Raw genomic sequence first — 19917 nt, 5'->3', positions numbered from 1 at the left:
CATGCTAATACATTCAGATAGGATGGGATTCTGCTTAAGGAAGAAGATACCTAAATGAAAGGATGATGAACAGAGGCGTGTAGCATTTGGATCCCAATCATGGTTGAATATAAGTTTTGCTTATATTATCTAATTGATGTTTACATCAAAAATTGTAAAGTTACTTTCTCTTCTATTGATTCTTTTTCCTGGTACTCCAGTATGACTGGTATATTCTATCATTCATTTAGAAGACCAGTTGATTATGAATAATTAAAGCTTAATTTACAACAATACTGGATGGACACATAGTATGGGATGCTTGTTTTTTCCTTTTAAAAAGGTATCTCGTCAAAAGGAGAGCACATTTGGTGTAGTGGTTAAGGCATCAAGCTAGAAACCTGGAAACTGTGAGTTCTAGTCCTGCCTTGGGCACATAGCCAGCTGGGTGACCTTGGGCCAGTCACTCTGTGTCAGCCCTTGGAAGCAGGCAATGGCAAAACACTTCTATGTCTTAGCTATCACAATTAAGATTCAATTTTGTGATCTGCCATCTCAAATCTAAGGTTGCCCTGTCTGTAACTCATGTAACATTTAAAAACAAAACAAAAAACTTCTAAAGGCCTATTAGAAGCAAGAGTAATTAATTGCACTAAATAGGATTTAGGATGGCAAATCTTGCCAAGAAAACAGCAGGGACTTGTCCAGGCAATCGCCGGGAGTCAAAACTGACTTGAAGGCATCAAAACATAAAAAAATAAATAAAAACAACCCCTCCATTTTTATTTATAGGATAATTAATTTTTCACTGCTGCCTCTCTCTTCATTTTTATCTCCATTTCCTTTCTGTTCCTCTTTTCAAGCTATTCAACTCTCAGTTGCATCTCCCCTCTCTTTCTCTCAGGCTCTCTGAGGTCCCTCAGCTTTCAACTATTTCCATATAAGGAAAGGTCTAATTAACTCTTTATTTGCTTTGATAAAATGCATGTAATCTATCACTTCATCACAACCACAGACACATTTGCATACCTACTTACCTCCTTGTAAGACATCCATTCGTATGGCTCATTTGGTTTTCTTACACCCAAACAGGGTCCATCGTCTGTAGTGATTTAAAGTTCAAAATGATAAATAAATTTTAAAAATAAATAAAATGAAACACAAAGCTAGATTCAATAGCCAAGTAGCTCAGTTCTAGATTTTTATTAGATACTAAAATTCAAATTCATGTGCTAGGTTCCATTTCCCAGAGAGTATTCAGGCCTCATAAGTGATCTAACTTCAAATGTTAATTCTCAAGTCCTGAAAGTTTAGGTATCTAGTGGTTGGAACAACTGTATATGGATGTTCACATCTGGCTTACTGATATGGCTCCATGAAAGTCTGTAAGACACTGCTCCTTTCAGAATTATTCTTCCCTTCCCAAATGATCAATACTCACTTGACACACGCATTCCCCTTTGGAAGATTTCATAAACCGTTCTCACATCATCATAGTAGTAAACAAATGGCTCATCATTATCAAGTAGCGCAGATCGTCTGGCATACTCTTCACCCTGCATGAAATTAAGTAAGACACATATATATTTCTGCACAACCTCTGTACAACCTTTTATGTGATCATGCAGTAATCAACAAACTATGTTAACTGCTTATCAAATTAGGAAACATGCCAATGAAAGAAGTGAACACCAGATAAGAACTAGACATACACTTATGACTAGCCCAGTGTCAAGGGACATTATCTACAGCTTGGTTCCTTGGTTCCTAGCCCAGTGTCAAGGGAAACTATCTATAGCTAGTGTTAAATCTCAGGTAAATTCTATTTAATTGAAGTGCAAATCATAAGACTTAGTGTCAAAAATTTAATCTGACTGCACATGAATGGAAATGTAAGCTCAGGAATGACTAGAATTATTTCTATTAACCTGTTTAAATAGGAGAAGCCAAGACAATTTATTACGGTGTGCATTAGTTTTGTGGAAATTGTGTATTTATATAGCTTTTACTCTGTTACATTTTTTACATTTTATGCTACTGTAGCTTTAGGAAGAAATGGCTCTTTTTTTTCCTTGTTCCTTTTGTTGCTGTACTACTTATATGATCATCTTGAGTTTTATAAAAGCTTACATCCATATTTTTCTTCCTTCTTGTTCCTTTATCCTTGAGTTTCCCTCCCTGCTTTCCCTCTGTTATTCAAATACATCCTCAACGTTACTGGATCCTTCCCTTTCCACTTAAAAGATTAAGTCTTTCAGAGCTCAATTAAGACTGAACTGTACCTGACTATAATACTGCATTGTTTGGATTTCTTCTTCTTTGAACGTCTCAAGCAAAGGGCCTAAAATCAGTAAGTGCAGTGAATCATTGTTCCTAGTACTGGCCTTCATTGCTGCTAATTGCTTAATCTCCTAATTGCTGAAGCCTATCACAATGTTCCCTGTGCCATTATTTCTATTATTTCCTTTGCTTGTACTCTCTATTGACCTCAAGACTTACCTATGTACAGAAATGTATTTAAGGCTTGTATTAAAATGCTAAAGGTGGAAGGAAAGAGAGGAGGACAACCAACAGCAAGGTGAATAGATTCAGTTACAGTGGTGATGAATGCACCATTAGAAGACCTGAAAGACCATGCGAGGGACAGATCATCATGGAGAAAACCTATCCATGTGATTGCTAAGAGTATATGCTGACTTGATGGCATATAATCATCAATCAAAATGCTGTAAAGGGGAAAGATGTAACAAGGCAAAAGAGACCCTGCCCCTCTTACACTTCTCCCAATTTCAGAATTTAAAATAAAAATGCCATTGCATTTTGCCCTGCTTGCATGTGCTACTAATTTGCCCACCAAGGTCATCATCACTGATTTCCCACTGCTACTAAATCCAGATTGATTTTCGTAAAAACATAGAAAAATAAGATTATGTTGCAACATTTGTATAAATTTTTATTTTTGCTTTGTTTTAAGTCATATTTTTTTTAAAACTGGTATGATCTGCAAGTTATAAATATCTTCATTAGGGCTATTTTGAAGAGAACAGTAAACGGAAGTGCTGTATTATTAATACTCATTATGTAGTATAAAGCAACCAAAACAAGATACTTAAAATTTTAGAAGCATGGCTTCTCATCCGTATATAATATAGAGGGAGAAATTGAAATCGTAACCCCAGCTTATTCTTTATCTATGAAATACTTTCCAAACAAATATTCCAGCTATAATTTTATATACTGGTTTACAAGTTTAGCTTTTATCCAACCTACATTTATAAAGCAACAACTTTAAAACTGTAGCTCATACACCTACAGCACAGTTACATCCAGTAAGCACATCCTGTCTCTTCTAGCCACTTTGCAAAAAAAAAAATACAAGCTTAGAAGCAATGACAGTTAATGAGCCAAGCATCTTATGAGGCTGAGACTGTAGACAACAAAATGGAAAGACTGGACTCCCTTCTTTATGTAGGAGGAAAACATGTTAGGAAATCTCTGTTTCCATGTACTCTTGGTCCCTTGAAGGCAAGACATATGTGCATGTGTATGCTACGAATACCTGTGTAAAGGAATTGTATTCTTGTGTATCTCAGAAATTTAACAGGATACCTAGTCTGAAATAAAGGACGCGGTGGCGCTGCGGGTTAAACCGCTGAGCTGTCGATCGGAAGGTCGGCGGTTCGAAACCGCGCGGCGGGGTGAGCTCCCGTTGTTAATCCCAGCTCCTGCTCACCTAGCAGTTCGAAAACATGCAAATGTGAGTAGATCAATAGGTACCGCTTCGGCGGGAAGGTAACGGCGTTCCGAGTCGTCATGCTGGCCACATGACCCGGAAGTGTCTATGACAACGCCGGCTCCAAGGCTTAGAAACGGAGATGAGCACCGCCCCCTAGAGTCGGATTCGACTGGACTTTACGTCAAGGGAAACCTTTACCTTTACCTATTGTTCCAGAAACACAATTTGGCGGGGGGGGACTAGTCTCTACAGTCATCTGTGAAGTTCAAATCCTCTGGCTCAGAGGGATGGCCAGTGCAAATTTACCCAAGGCCAGTTATAACCTGTGGGTTCATGCAGGCAGTTGTGAAACTAAGCAATTTCTATTTTGACCTCTGGACATGTGGATCAATATTAAGGAAGGTCAATTATTTGAAAATGGAGTGCCAAGGGACTTCCAGAAAAGGCTGGTAATTACTCCGTCAGAGCAAATACAAATATCTTTTTTGTTGGACTAGTAGGAAGTCAAATATTTAGGCTTGAATGTATTGTTGGAAGAGTACTAATTAATGGTTGATCTCAGTGAGACACAAGATGCGGCATCCTCCTTATGATGGCTGTCCACTAATAAGCTTATATTTCTCAATCATTTATTTTGTTATGCATGTGAAAGAATTAACTTAATGCTATTTGCTTATTTGTGCAAAATAAAATCTTGGGTCAAGTACTGTGTTTTTCATGAGCCTGAATATGCAGTTTGGACACTTTTGTGTACAATCATCCTTGACTGAAAAAGAGACTTTATATACCAAAGGTGTCTTCCATGTGTACAACAGATGCATTACAAAATCTCATGAGGGTCCAATTAAATTGCCAGCTGCATCTTATTATAAATGTGGTTGTAGAATACCATCCAACTGTGCTATTTACTACATGCCATTTGTTCCATGTTAAAACTTATCATGGCCAATGTTTGTCTGAGTTATAGCCAAATGCTCTACAATAGATTACAAGCCACATGGACTCAGTCAATAGAAGATGGTAAATGGGATTGTGTTTTGCCTGGTTGAAAGTATTTAAATCACATGTCCTAGAGTCCTAGAATTCTACTGAAGCATAAAGAAAAACAACAACTGCAAGTTCAATCATAGCACATGACTGCAAGGGAATCAGTTTAGCATGGAGGCAGGGGGAAATATAGCTTAGCCATTCTTTATCAGGTTAGCCTTTTTTCAAATCCAGTTATGCTTTAGAAGAAAAACCTATGTTTGCAACCTCCAAGATTGCACAGGGAGTTCAGGAGTACATGGATTAAGCTTCAAAAGAGAGGGGTGCTTTGAATCACAGTTAGTTCTGTCCTTCCACAACTTCTACTGTCTACAGTATGCAAGACTTTACACTGTAGTCTGTTACAGTCAGGTAAGAAGATTCAGGTTCTGCTGCCCACACTAAGCACAAGATATAAAGCAGTGTTTCTGAACCTCAGAGCCTTTAAGATGTGTGGACTTCAACTCCCAGAATTCTCCAGCCATGCTGGCTGGGGAATTCTAGGAGTTGAAGTCCACACATCTTAAAGGCCCTGAGGTTCAGAAACATTGGTGTAAAGCACCACACAGATCCTGAACTGGTCCTCTTTAATCAGTTTTTAAACAATGTCTTGATCTGTTTATTTATCTTAAAACCTTAACCTAAAGCTTCTTCATGAAGCCTAGACTGTTCCTAAAATTACCATGGCAGGCCTTATAAGGAATAAGTAACCAAAGACACAGAAATGCGTGACTGCTTACCTCTACTTCTATGGACTGCATAGCCAAGTCACATGGTGGTTTCAGAGCTTTAGGTCTTGTGGCATACCAGTAAGTTGTCAGGGCTGCAAAAGCACCAAACCCCATCAACGTGTTTGTTGGAAGAGTGCGCACATACTGCCTTACGTCGCCGAGTTCTGGCATTCGCAGATGCCGAAACAATTCATGGGCTTGCATTGCGAATTTATTCTGTCTGCTGCAATCTGTTGAGGAAAAAGAGAAGAGCCCAATATGGAATGAAAGAATCCTTCTTCCCTGGAGGGAAGGACACATCTTCCAACAGCATGCCAAACTAGAAACATCTATATTCTATCCAACCGTGAAAAGTATCCCTCCATGACAGAACTTTTTACCATCTAGTGTTTGAGCTCGTATTTATTTGCATTTTTTGTATCCTGTTATTGGCTGAAGGGCATATTGCATTCAAATGGTAAAAAAAGTTTCCCTCTGACAAAACCCTCTCAAACTCCTTAAAAGCTGCAATGCATTTACTTTAAATCAGGAGTTTCAAAGAGGTCCATGATGTTCTTGTTTCCCCTGCAATCAAATGTATAAAAACATATTTTTGTATATGACTGGGCACACTGGCAACAGAACACTAAGACAATTCTCTTCTACTTCTCTCTTTAACTCTCTAACTGGGATAAGCAGAAAAAAAGAGCAAAGGTTTTCTTTTTTCTTTCTAAAGTCCTGGTGTGTCTGTTCAGCTTATGTTTCACTCTGCTACCAAGGTCTCACGGAACATCCGTCACATGATTGCCTTACATTTTTTGCCCACTAGGTCAAAGTTTACTAGCAGACAAAATGCATACTTAGCTTTGAGAGAAGGAGGGCGAATGGAAACAGAGCCTGGGGCCATCCCACTGAACACCCTACTAACATGGCATGCAAAGAAAAATGTTCATCTCAGAAACACAACTGGCAGCAACATTCATTACTGCACGTCAACAGCTTATTCCTAGTCCCAAACAAAACTTGGCAAAAAGATTGGTCAGAGAGAAAGAAGGAGAATGTGGAGACGCTGAACCAGACATTCAGATGTAGACAGTTTTGCTCTACCAGGGCAGGAGATGCTCTGAGAACAAGTGCAGAAAACCTAATACCTATCTATTTTCCGTATCTACCTATATGCTCTAGTAACATATGGCTGCGAGAGTTGGACCATAAGGAAGGCTGAGTGAAGGAAGATAGATGCTTTGGAACTGTGGTGTTGGAGGAAAATTCTGAGTGCCTTGGACTGCCAGAAGATCAAACCAGTCCATCCTCCAGGAAATAAAGCCAGACTGCTCACTTGAGGGCATGATATTAAAGGCAAAACTGAAATACTTTGGCCACATCATGAGAAGACAGGACACCCTGGAGAAGATGCTGATGCTAGGGAGAGTGGAAGGCAAAAGGAAGAGGGGCCGACCAAGGGCAAGGTGGATGGATGATATTCTGGAGGTGATGGACCCGTCCCTGGGGGAGCTGGGGGTGTCGACGACCGACAGGAAGCTCTGGCGTGGGCTGGTCCATGAAGTCACGAAGAGTCGGAAGCGACTAAACGAATAAACAACAACAACCTATATGCTCACAGACCCTGAAATCTTGCAGCCTCTCTCTCTGAAGCTGGGTCCTGAGTTTTAGCTGAGCAGCAGACCTTCTCGGCCTCACCACACTCACCTCCGTGGACTGCAGCCAGAATTCACCCAGTTCTCCTGGATGTACCTGGAACAGCATTTCAGAACCTTCTCACTGAGATCCATCCTCAGTTACAATACGGGGATAAAAGTCCACTTTGGGACTGTTGGTAAGGATTACTGAATGCCATGCTTTGATCATCCAAAAGCATGGCATATTTGGCAATGATTGTTGTTGTTGTTTATTCGTTTAGTCGCTTCCGACTCTTCGTGACTTCATGGACCAGCCCACGCCAGAGCTTCCTGTCGGTCGTTGACACCCCCAGCTCTCCCAGGGACAAGTCCGTCACCTCTAGAATATCATCCATCCACCTTGCCTTTGGTCGGCCCCTCTTCCTTTTGCCTTCCACTCTCCCTAGCATCAGCATCTTCTCCAGGGTGTCCTGTCTTCTCATGATGTGGCCAAAGTATTTCAGTTTTGCCTTTAATATCATGCCCTCAAGTGAGCAGTCTGGCTTTATTTCCTGGAGGATGGACTGGTTTGATCTTCTGGCAGTCCAAGGTGCTCTCAGAATTTTCCTCCAACACCACAGTTCAAAAGCATCGATCTTCCTTCTCTCAGCCTTCCTTATGGTCCAGCTCTCGCAGCCATATGTTACTACTGGGAACACCATTGCTTTAACTATGCAGGCCTTTGTTGTCAGTGTGATGTCTCTGCTCTTAACTATTTTATCGAGATTTGTCATTGCTTTTCTCCCAAGGATTAAGCGTCTTCTGATTTCCTGACTGCAGTCAGCATCTGCAGTAATCTTTGCACCTAGGAATACAAAGTCTTTCATTGCTTCTACATTTTCTCCCTCTATTTGCCAGTTATCAATCAAGCTGGTTGCCATAATCTTGGTTTTTTTGAGGTTTAGCTGCAAGCCAGCTTTTGCACTTTCTTCTTTCACCTTCATCATAAGGCTCCTCAGTTCCTCTTCACTTTCAGCCATCAAAGTGGTATCATCTGCATATCTGAGATTGTTAATGTTTCTTCCAGAGATTTTTAACTCCAGCCTTGGATTCCTCAAGCCCAGCTTGTCGCATGATGTGTTCTGCATACAAGTTGAATAGGTAGGGTGAGAGTATACAGCCCCGCTGTACTCCTTTCCCAATCTTAAACCAGTCTGTTGTTCCGTGGTCTGTTCTTACTGTTGCTACTTGGTCGTTATACAGATTCTTCAGGAGGCAGACAAGATGACTTGGTATCCCCATAACACTAAGAACTTGCCACAATTTGTTATGGTCCACACAGTCAAAGGCTTTAGAATAGTCAATAAAACAGAAATAGATGTTTTTCTGAAACTCCCTGGCTTTTTCCATTATCCAGCGGATATTGGCAATTTGGTCTGTAGTTCCTCTGCCTTTTCTAAAGCCAGCTTGTACATCTGGCAATTCTCGCTCCATGAACTGCTGAAGTCTACCTTGCAGGATCTTGCGCATTACCTTACTGGCATGTGAAATGAGTGCCACTGTTCGATAGTTTGAACATTCTTTAGTGTTTCCCTTTTTTGGTATGGGGATATAAGTTTATTTTTTCCAGTCTGATGGCCATTCTTGTGTTTTCCAAATTTGCTGGCATATAGCATGCATTACCTTGACAGCATCATCTTGTAAGATTTTGAACAGTTCAGCTGGGATGCCGTCGTCTCCTGCTGCCTTGTTATTAGCAATGCTTCTTAAGGCCCACTCAACCTCACTCTTCAGGATGTCTGGCTCTAGCTCACTGACCACACCGTCAAAGCTATCCCCGATATTGTTATCCTTCCTATACAGGTCTTCTGCATATTCTTGCCACCTTTTCTTGATCTCTTCTTCTTCTGTTAGGTCCTTGCCATCTTTGTTTTTGATCATACCCATTTTGGCCTGGAATTTACCTCCGATGTTTCTAATTTTCTGGAAGAGGTCTCTTGTCCTTCCTATTCTATTGTCTTCTTCCACTTTCGCGCATTGCTTGTTTAAAAATAATTCCTTATCTCTTCTGGCTAACCTCTGGAATTTTGCATTTAATTGGGCATATCTCCCCCTATCACTGTTGCCTTTTGCTTTCCTTCTTTTGGCAATGATTACCAATCAAATGTTTTATTAAAGGTCAGCGACCCAGACTGAATAAAGACTGATTATTAAATAAAACCTACAAAGCAGAATGACAAGATCCAACATACAGAAGCATACAAGATAAAAGATCCACAACCATATTTGCACTATCTTGCTGTCAGCAATATACAGGTTTTACAAGCTGCAAAAACAAACTTTGCAGCAGCAAGAGTTGCCTTGGGGCCCTTGTCTGCTAGTAGGAATTGCATACAAAATTCTTCAGTCTGTCTCAGAAATGGAATTACAAGAGGTGTTAGGAGCTCTTTGCTTATGTCTCAATAAGAAATTACAGTATATCAGTGAGGTTGTGTTTCAATATTACCATCATTACAAGGGCAAAGCCTTTCTGCGTAAGGAGTTTTATGAAACTTTCCCTTCAGCTCTGCTGATGATATAATATTAAACCACAGTAATGTAAATGCTCCTAGAAATTTATTGTTTGCAACTTGATCTAGGTACAATGCTGCTTTAAAATGTGCACTGCTGTATCCCAGTTGTACCCTAAGTGAGAGTTTACTATATTCTGACTGCAATTCTATATCAAGGATCCTTTGCTTAAGCACTGCCATTGCCTGATCTTGTCCCATGGGCATGAATATCTCCCTTGAAAAACCCGAATTATATATATTGTTTCTCAATTTGGAATTTCCAAAAGGAATCATATTTATCAATTAATGTTAGCTCTGTCAGACTTTGGGGTTGAAAGTGAACCTTTAGCCAATATTTAAACACACATAACCATGCCCTTGTTTCAACTTTTATAAGTCTTGCCTCCAGCTGTCAATGATTACTAGTATGACATGTAAATGTATAATTCGGTCAATTTTGATTCTTTCCATTTCCCTGGGTCTTTAACATTCTGGGTAAAATATCTTTCTCCTTAGCCTTCAAGCTGTATCATATCCAAGTTGCATCATTTTTGCAAGTCCAGTTAGCCTGAACTCCACCACAACTTACTTCCTGAGTGGATTCTATATTCCTTGCTATAACAAAATCCTATGTGCACCAGTGTTGCTGTTTATTCTGTTTCAGGCCATATTTCCATACATTAAAGCTTAAACTTGTCTGTGTACCATTTAAAAAAATGTGACAATGAAAGATAAGATTCTGCTCAGTCAATTTATTCAGCACTTTTACAGCAGCAGTCACGCTGAGCAGTTGTTACCTTATGAGAATTTCTGTTAGCAAGGCCATTAGACTGGTAAGACAAGAATCAAGAACAAAATGTTATCCAATTTGTTGTTGTTGTTAGTTGCTGTCGAGTCATTTACGACTCATGGCAATTCTACGTATAACAGAACAAAATGCTGTTTGGACTTGTGCCATATGCCTGACTCTTTGCATCCACTGTTGCGGTAACTGTATCAATCCATCACATTGAAGGTCTTCCTCTTTTCTGCTGGCCCTCAACTTTACCAAACATGACGTCCTTTTCAAGCGATCGGTCTTTCCTGATGATGTGCCCAAAGTATGAGAGTCTAAGCCTAGTTATCTTCGCCTCTAGGGAAACTTCTGGTTGTATTTCTTCTAAAACTGATTTGTTTGTTCTTCTGGCAGTCCATGGTATTTTCAGTAATCTTTGCCAACACCACAATTCAAATGCATCAATTCTTCTATCTTCCTTTTTTAATGTCCAACTTTCACAGGCATATGTGGCAATTGAGAAGACCATGGCATGTGTCATGAGTAAGGATGGCGAGCAGGGGGCTCCCATCCAGACTGTCAAGCGCATGCGTAGCACTGATGAATTGTTCAGCCATTCAAAGAGACACAGATCGGGACCGCCTTAACCCTGGGGGGTTATATGTCTGGGTTTTTCCCACGCTTCTTCAGTTTGTTAGGATTCCTGTTAAGTACTAGCAATAAATATTAGAGACCAGTTCATTGTCTCAGTGTGTTTCCTGGTTGTTAGGACAGCATGAGTCAGACGCACCTTTGTTATTAAACTGACATATTTACTTCTGAAAATTTTAGATAGATCTTTGATGGCAGACTTTCCCAGCACAATACATTGTTTGATTTCTTGATTACTACTTCCCTTGGCATTTATCGTTGATCCAAGTAGAATGAAATTGTTGATGACTTCAATTTCTTCTCCATTTATTGTGACATAGTTTATTGGTTCATTTGTGTGTATCTTCGTCTTCTTCACATTCAGATGTAGTCCGTATTGCTGACTACAATCTTTGATCTTCATCAGTAAGTACTTCAAGTCTTCTTCACTTCCAGCAAAGTTGTATCATCTGCATATCGCAGGTTGCTAATGGGTCTTCCACCAATTCTGATACCCCGTTCTTCTTTGTACATTCCTGCTTCTCAAATTATTTGTTCAGCGTACACATTCAATAAGTAGGGTGAAAGTATACAACCTTGCCGCACACCGTTTCCAATTTTGAACCACTCGGTATCACCGTTTTCTGTTCTAACAACTGCCTCTTGATCCATGTACAGGTTCCGCATGAGTACAATTAAGTGCTCTGGAATTCCCATTCGTCGTAATATTAACCATAACTTGTTATAGTCCACACAGACAAACGCCTTTGCGTAATCAATGAAACAGAGGTAAACATCTTTCTGGTATTGTTTACATTCAGCCAAGATTCATCTGACATGAGCAATGATATCTGTCATACTGCGTCCTCTTCTAAATCCAGCTTGGACTTCTGGTAGTTCTCTGTCAATATAAGGCTGCAAACATTGCTGAATTATTTTCAGCAAAATTTTGCTAGCATGTGATATTAATGAAATTGTTCGATAACTTCCACATTCTGTTTGATCTCCTTTCTTTGGAATGGGTATGAATACAGATCTCTTCCAGTCAGTTGGCCAGGTCGTTGTCTTCCAAACTTCTTGACATAGAAGAGTAAGTGCTTCCATTGCTGCATCTGATTGTTGAAATATCTCTATTGGTAATCCATCAATTCCTGGAACCTTGTTTTTCACCAATGCAAGAGGAATACTTTAAAGGACATCAGGTTTTGATCTGAACAGACACGGCTCAACTCAGTTTTCCACAATCCAGTGGCCAGCCTTCTTTTTCCAGAGTCTCCAGCCAGCATGGTCCAACATACCCAGAGAGCAACAGGTTATGAAAAGCTGGGCAATCTAATCTAACCTCTTCTTTTCACACAAAGACCAACTAGATAGATAAGAGAAGCTCACAATAGGCACTGAGTCAATAGCTATAATATGGCTGTTCTAAAGGCGTTATGATGCAGCATTTTTATTTTCAAACTCTTAAAATTCTACAACACAGAAGTGGATTCACATGTCTAAGTCAAAACCAAGGGCATATTATGGCTTAGCATTATATGTGAACCAGGCCAATACCTTCAAATACTGTTGTCCAAGCAGCAAATACCTAAATGCTGGGTGAGATATTTTGATTATACGTGCATAGCTTTAACTTCACTTCAATAAATAATTTGATCATTATTCGTTTACCAAAACTTTTAGCTTTAGAAAACCGTCAGTGAAAGAGCTATGCATAGGGCGTTCTGACCATTTCTCATGTATCTTGCTCAGCTAGTCAAATGAATACTATGCTTCTAGCCAGAAAAAGCCTCTTGACATATGCCTAAGTAAAATATTGAATCAGCCAAGATGTGGTCTTTTCAGCTGTGATCAGCTTAGCAACACTCATCCAAGTTGGCTCAGTGTACTCATTCCAAGCTCCTCCTCCTCCTTTTGCCAAGCACAATAATGTATTTACAGAGGGCATAATGCTCTTCTATTGTCTGCCAGTAGGCAGACATCATTCGAGGGCGACTGTCAACTTCTTCAGTATAGTGCTACCACAGAGGAGCCAATAGCTTTTCTCCTCCAGCTCTGCTGATTGATTTGAAGGGGGAAAAAAATCTACAATGGCCTGTTTAATCAGAAGCATTGTTCTAGGAATCAGTTCCATCCCATGCTAAGTATGACGCTTTTAGCAACCGCACTACTCATCCATTAGTTTCAGTTTGGGGTAAAAGATACATCATTAAAATTAATATGTAGTATTGCATTAATTCCTTTGCAGTTCTTTCCCCCATTTTTTAACTAGTGGAGATGTCAATATCTGAGAAATCTCTCTTAAATTAAGCTTTCTGGGGGAGTTGACAGACATCAAACTAGTTTGAGGAAATGTCAGCTGAAAGAGGAGACTATTCCATTACTTTTGAATGGCATGCTGCAAAACAATTACTTAACAGCCCAACCCTGGGTAGAAGTCCATTGTTGCTTAATAGCTCAAGCTGGGATATAGACAAGGAAATCTATCAAATGTTATTTTAACACAACTGACAAGTCAATCAGAGGTGATGTTCAATTCATGCCAACACAGGGCAAGACAACCTACCAGGTTCTTCTGTCCCTCAGCTTGGAGGTCTCACAGACATTGGCCATCTTCTGTTTGATTAGTAGAGGCATTTTATGCAGTTGCCCCAACGTGAGGAGCTTTAGGAACATTTATGTGGCTAAAAAGTTACTTTGGCCAGCAAACTGCTTGGTTGCCTTGATAAAATTAAAGGAGCAAGTCAACTGATCAGTTAAATATTGCTATGAGTTGGTGGCTGCTTAGCTGTTGAAATTCACTGTAGTACTTATCAGTTACCAATAACAAGAGAAAGGCCTTCTTGCCCTTCCCTCTTACAACATCTAGCAGGAGCAAATCTAGATACATTAAAAAAAAACTTCTGATACTGAGTAAAACCTTTAGTGGCTGGGCAGAGCTGACAAGTCAGAGCTGACCATCAACTCCTCTTGTTAAGTATAGGAAATATAAAATACTTTCTTCATGTGATCAACTGTTTCCTATGTAACTTCCTGATGAGGGTAAAGGTTTCCCTCGACGTAAAGTCCAGTCGTGTCCGACTCTAGGGGGCGGTGCTCATCTCCGTTTCTAAGCCTTGGAGCCGGCGTTGTCCGTAAGGACCCGTCTGTGGTCATGTGGCCGGCATGACAACACGGAACGCCGTTACCTTCCCGCCGAAGCGGTACCTATTAATCTACTCACATTTGCATGCTTTCGAACTGCTAGGTGAGCAGGAGCTGGGACTAGCAACGGGAGCTCACCCCGCCGCGCGGATTCGAACCGCCGACCTTCCGATCGGCAAGCTCAGCAGCGCAGCGGTTTAACCCTCAGCGCCACCACGTCCCTCTTCCTGATGAGGGACTGAACTAAATTTTAGAGTTAAAAGACATACTGCTGTGTGAACCAATTGGCATCACATTTTAAACCTCTGAAAGAGCAACATTCAGAAAAACCAAAATCATTTTGATGGGTTATTTTTGGTGAGTTGCTAACATATATTCAAACTTTTATGAAATCCTATTTAGAGCAGACAGCACTTCAAAGACGTTTTAAATATAAACATCTGCATTCCTGCACTTCTTTTAAATATTTTCAACTGAGCACTGACATCTCATTATTACAGTTACACTGCTACTTGAATTAGACAAACATTAATCCACTTACTAATCATATACAACAGACTTAGGGCATTTTTCTGTAGACTCTAAGAAGCCTTAACTATATTTTGATCTGGGGGCATTCTACAACAGCAAAAAATGTAATGGAACACTTTCCATGTTTGTATTCCTTTGTAAGAATTATTAAAATAATATCTTAGGCTATGAAACGAGTATTATAATAGTCACATTTGAGAAATAAAACATTGCTATAGTTGGATTCAGAGAACTGATTGTCTCTGCGGATTTCTTTTCTAGATCCATACAATACAGAAGGCAGATTCTTATTGAACCTTATGGAAAACTTCCTAACAGTAAAAGTAGTTTGATGGTAGGACAACTGAACCCAATACTTAGACAGATGACAATTTCCTATCTTCTGAATGTGTTCAAGCAGAGGCTGGATGGCTATCTGTCAAAAATGCTTTAATTTGGACTTGGATGGACTAATGGCTTATTAAATTCCCTTTCAAATTCTATGATTTTATAAGCATCACATAGCTATAAAGTCCACCTATAACCAAGCTTTTCCCTCTAAGATTTTGTCTTCCTGAAAGCAAGGTTTATTTCTCTGAGGCAGTTGACAGCATTCTAAACTTCAGTTTAAAGACGAAGTATAATTTCTATTGTCTCACCTTCCTACAGATTCATAACCTAGATCCAACCCATTATTTGTTTTTTTCACACTTCCAAATGCAATAGCTATAAATCATGTTGCACCTTAATAAGGAGATTTAAGTATTTGAGCAAACATCAGAATTAGTTGCTGGCTCTGCATTGCTTCAGAACAGCAGATAATTAGGCAACAAATTCTGTTCTCAGAAGCCAGTGTTTAAGCAGCACTTCATTAGAGACAAGCAAACATGAGTTTCAAAGCATCAGTGTCATAACCATGAGAAATTGGCATATTGGAAACTACAAAAAGGCCATTAGTGTGACCAAACAGACTTGCCTGTAAGGACAACCCCAAGCCAGGCACTTGAACTCTGTATGGTGTATTATTACATGATATATCTGAAACTGGAGATAATACATAGCCACCTTAGCTAGTATCCTTTGATAGCATTTTCCTCCATGGATAAAAATAAGTTAAATGTGGGTGACCGTCACCACACTTTGGGGTAGCAAATTCCATAATTCAAATGTAGCTGCATGAAAAATATTTCCTTTTCAGTCTCTCAACATTCAGCTTCATTGGACAACTATGGGTTCCAGTATTACAAGAAAAAAAATGTATTTGAGCTTCTTCCACACCATGCGTAATTATACCCATCATTATCATGTATCTCTTCAGCCTTTTTTAGTTCCTTAGATCAATGTGGTTGCCTTCTGCACTTTTGATGGCTCTACAATATATACTGTATATTTTTTTGGAGTACTGTATGGTGAGCAGAACAATGCACATTGTATGGTCAAATCAGCAATTAAGCAATATGGTCATATCAGCAATTAAGATATTGGCATATTTATTATATTCCTTTCTTAATGATACCCCAGACAGAAGCACAAGCACCAAACCAAGACTGCATCCAAATGACGACACATGTAAAGTGACACAAACTTAGCCTTTACGTACTTGCATCCTTATGTCTAATGCAAACATTTAAATCATGTTTCTGGCATAATGATGTCATGATGCAGGTTTCATCAGTCCTCAGCCCCTGCAGACACTTATGCATAAATATGTTTATATTCACACCAACTACACGTTGGATAGCTCTCAGCCACAAACGTAAAATCCCTTTTCTGGATACCTGTCACCAATTCAGAACCTGTATATGAAAGAATTATTTCTGTCCAAGTGCACATTGTGTATGCTTCATCAAACTGAACTTTATTTGCAGTCTGAATCCCTGTTCTCAGAGTTCAGACAGTTCCTTCTGATTTATCAAGCATTAATACAAGAGAGTGGGTTTAGTGTAGTGGTTAAAGCACCAGGCTAGAAACAGGGAGACTGGGAGTTCTAGTCCCACCTTAGGCACAAAGCCAGCTGGGTGACCCTGGGCCAGTCTATTGGCCCTAGGAAGGAGGCAATGGCAAACCACTTCTGAAAAACCTGCCAAGAAAACTGCAGGGACTTGTCCAGGCAGTCTCCGAGAATCGGACACAATTGAACAGATTAAAAAAAAGAACAAGTACATAGAAATGTTATTGGTTTAACCAGCAGAATTCACCATGTATTTCTACTCCTTGTTTCCTGTTCTTTATCCAGCTACTAATCCAGAAAAGGCACTCTCTCCCTCTCTTTTAACCCCATAACTAGGGTCTGGCCATCAAGCTAAAATGATGTATTAGAACCACAGCCAAGACCAGACATCATTAATAAATGTTAAATGTGATCTGGCTGATCCTGATCAGTAGCTTCAAATGCAGTGATATTTTGAAAGATGGAATGAAACCCCAGCCTTTTCTCCTGAAGAAGAAAATCCCAATGTTGATAGCTGCAGAAGAAGCAACAGACTTAGTTAATTTACAACCACATTAGCAACAACAACAAAAAAAGAGGTTCTGCAATCTGCTCAAGAATGGGATAGTTTCTGGAGCAATTCAACCTTTGGAGACATACAGACAAAAAAAAATCATCCTCATTTCAATTGCAACTCTATTAAAAGGATCAGGTACTTCCAAAAAGAAGACAGGCTTAAAAAGGGGTGGAAGAAACAGTGGGAAACAGAAGGGGGTTACAAGAGATGGCACACAATGGCAGTCTTGCCTAGGAGTTCATGGGCAAAGGGCCGCAACTGCAAATTACCTTGTCATTGCAGAACAGCTCCATCAAACACATGTGATTTTAAGCCAGCCAGAGCACTATAATTCCCTTGACAAATTCAGACAGAACAAATTTATAGCAGAGGTGATGAAATTTGACTCAGTCCTTTCTACAGGCCTAGATATTAAGTTTGGGTGGAAGACCGAGGTACATTCCAAATACGGTGGAGGAAACGAGCAGGGATCGCATCTATAACTCTCCTGTAATCCAATGTCCCCATGCAGCAAACGTGCGTTCAACAGAACAAAAGCCAGAAGAGGGGCACCAAACCACTTCCACCTCCCCATCTGTATACGGATCTTTCCCCGAAACCCAACAGCCCAAGACAACCCCTCCACCCCTAAAAGGGGGGCTTAACTGAACCCCAAGGACAACATCGCCACGAAACAACCCATTTCCTCTCCGCGCTGATAGACTGCATCCAGCCAATACCGACCTAGAACAGAGCCTATTGCAGTCCTTGTTTGATCGGAGGGGCTAGGAAGAGAAAGCGGCCTGGGGGGTGGGACGCCCCACCTTTAAGCCCCCGGCTTCCTTACGTGCGGCGCCTTTCCTGTCCTGTCCTGTCCCAGCTCCCCGCCCCCTTTTCCGGGTGCAGCCAGAGGCAGCGGTGATGCTGCGGCGCCGGCCGGGCAGGTTAGGCGGGTTGCCTTGTCGGAATAAGGGCGCAAAGGCAAGGGTCCGTCGGGGCAGGCAAGACGGCCGCAGCCAGGGAAAAAGCGGGAAAGTCCCCAGTGCCCCCCAGAAGCCTCGGGGGCCCTCCCCGCCTGCGGCACGACAGCCCTGCTGGCTCACCCACCGGCTTTCCTCTTCGCCCCGTCCTGTCTCCTCCCGGGCACGCTTCTCTGGGCAAGAGCCGGCGGGCAGCCACCAATTACGCAGCCCGAGCGTTCTGCCGCGGGAGCGGCCGGCGCTGTCCTATTTAAGTCGCCCGTAAAGGGGGAAAAAAAAAAGGGAGGGAGGGAGAGGGAAAGGGAAAGAAAACACAGCGAAACGGAGGCGGCGCAGCTGGATATCTTGCGTCGCGCAAGGCCCGCCTTTCCAGTGAGCGCAGGGACGCGAGAGACCCCAGGGCCAGTTAGAAGCGAGGAGAGCCGGTTGGCGTGCGCTCCTCGGTGTTCGCACCAATCGGAGCGGGAGGAGGAGGGCGAAAGGAACGCAATGGCAAGGGCAGTCAATCGCGCGACGCGGCGGAGCGGAGCGTCGGAAGTCAGCCCGGGCGGCCCGTCCCGAGAAGTGAAGGGGCCGGGCACGTGATCTCCGGGTGTGGGTCTCGGGAAGAGCGGTTGGCACATGCTCAGAGTCTCCCGGTGGTTTTGACAGCCTTGGGGCTCGCTGGATACAGTTCGGATCTCGCGACCTGCGTTCAATGAACTGGACTCGCAGTTCAGGGAGACGCGCGCTCTGCTGCATCGGCAGCTCGTTACGACGCCAGAAATCCATCCATCCGTTTCCTTCTAGAATCTGTTGCATTGCATCACATGTCTTCGGGAATGAATTCGGTCGAGAAAAACAGGTGGCAATACTGTGGTTTGGCTTGCTCGAAGGGTTCGAGGCAACCCCCCCTTTCTGTCTCAGACCACCATTTTCAAAACACTGCTTCCCCCAATATTGCCTTCCCCTTGAGCAAGGTAAAAGGTTAAAAGTTACAAAATGGAATGGGTTCAATACAAAAGGGGATGCCAGAGAGTAAAATGTAAAAGGAAGCCCAACTGTTTAGACAAAGGATTCCGTTCAGTTTTAATCAGAAACCTTGGAACACAAAAGGCAGCTCATTCACAGGATTTAGCAGAAACCATTCCAGAGAATGGCTAAACATCTCCATAATCAGATAAAAGATTCGTTCCAAGGTGAACAGGCCTGACTAGTAGACAAGGCCACAGCCCCACAGGGAACCTGGACTATCAGAACAGGAAACACAAACGGGGGGGGGGGGCTGTCTAACCACAGAGTGCCGCCTCTGCGAAATCTGGTAAACTGCACTTTTCTGAGAAGTTCTTAGAGGGCAGGAACACCTTTGCATAACAACTTCCTGTATAAACAGCTTGTAGGGAAAATACAAGTGTGACCACTTCTAGCCAGGAGACTCTGTATGCACTCTTGGAAAATAAAATTATCTCTGTTCAAGTGATCATCTAAGAACTTTCATTCCCAGCTCAGAACAGACCTGGTAAGATTTCCTTCCAACAGGCTGAATTCACAGCCTGGAAGTGAGGGTTCCCAGTCTCCCTAGGTTTTTTTTGCACATACACTCTGGAAAGATTGACAAGGTGTTCCTGTACACACCTCTGAGGTCCCCTTCATGGGATTCTGAACTGAATAATACTAACAAGCAAGATTTTTCTCATTTCAAAGCATACTCAAAAGATCCATTCATTCTCAGCCTCCCTTGGGGAGAACAGAACGTTTTCTGCAACCCTGTTTGTGCTTGTTACTAGATTT

General features: G+C 41.5%; 1 protein-coding gene across 2 annotated transcripts in view; it reads right to left on the bottom strand.

Moving 5' to 3' along the window:
- The window catches only part of ACSL1 (acyl-CoA synthetase long chain family member 1), a 40958-nt gene extending 22531 nt beyond the window's left edge, over nt 1-18427 (bottom strand). For both annotated transcript variants that reach the window (XM_063309681.1, XM_063309680.1), the window contains exons 1-4: nt 18275-18427; nt 5482-5702; nt 1421-1535; nt 1017-1081 (exon numbers count right to left, since the gene is read on the bottom strand). In XM_063309681.1, the coding sequence (XP_063165751.1) occupies nt 1017-1081; nt 1421-1535; nt 5482-5676 (375 nt within the window). In that variant the 5' untranslated portion in view covers nt 5677-5702; nt 18275-18427. The remainder of the gene's footprint in view (nt 1-1016; nt 1082-1420; nt 1536-5481; nt 5703-18274) is intronic.
- Nucleotides 18428-19917: the final 1490 nt, after the last annotated feature.

This window comes from Candoia aspera, chromosome 8 (genome assembly GCF_035149785.1).
Source record: "Candoia aspera isolate rCanAsp1 chromosome 8, rCanAsp1.hap2, whole genome shotgun sequence".
Lineage (NCBI taxonomy): Eukaryota > Metazoa > Chordata > Lepidosauria > Squamata > Boidae > Candoia > Candoia aspera.
Note: the sequence above shows the minus strand (reverse complement) of the source record. Positions and strands in the feature narration are given on the sequence as shown.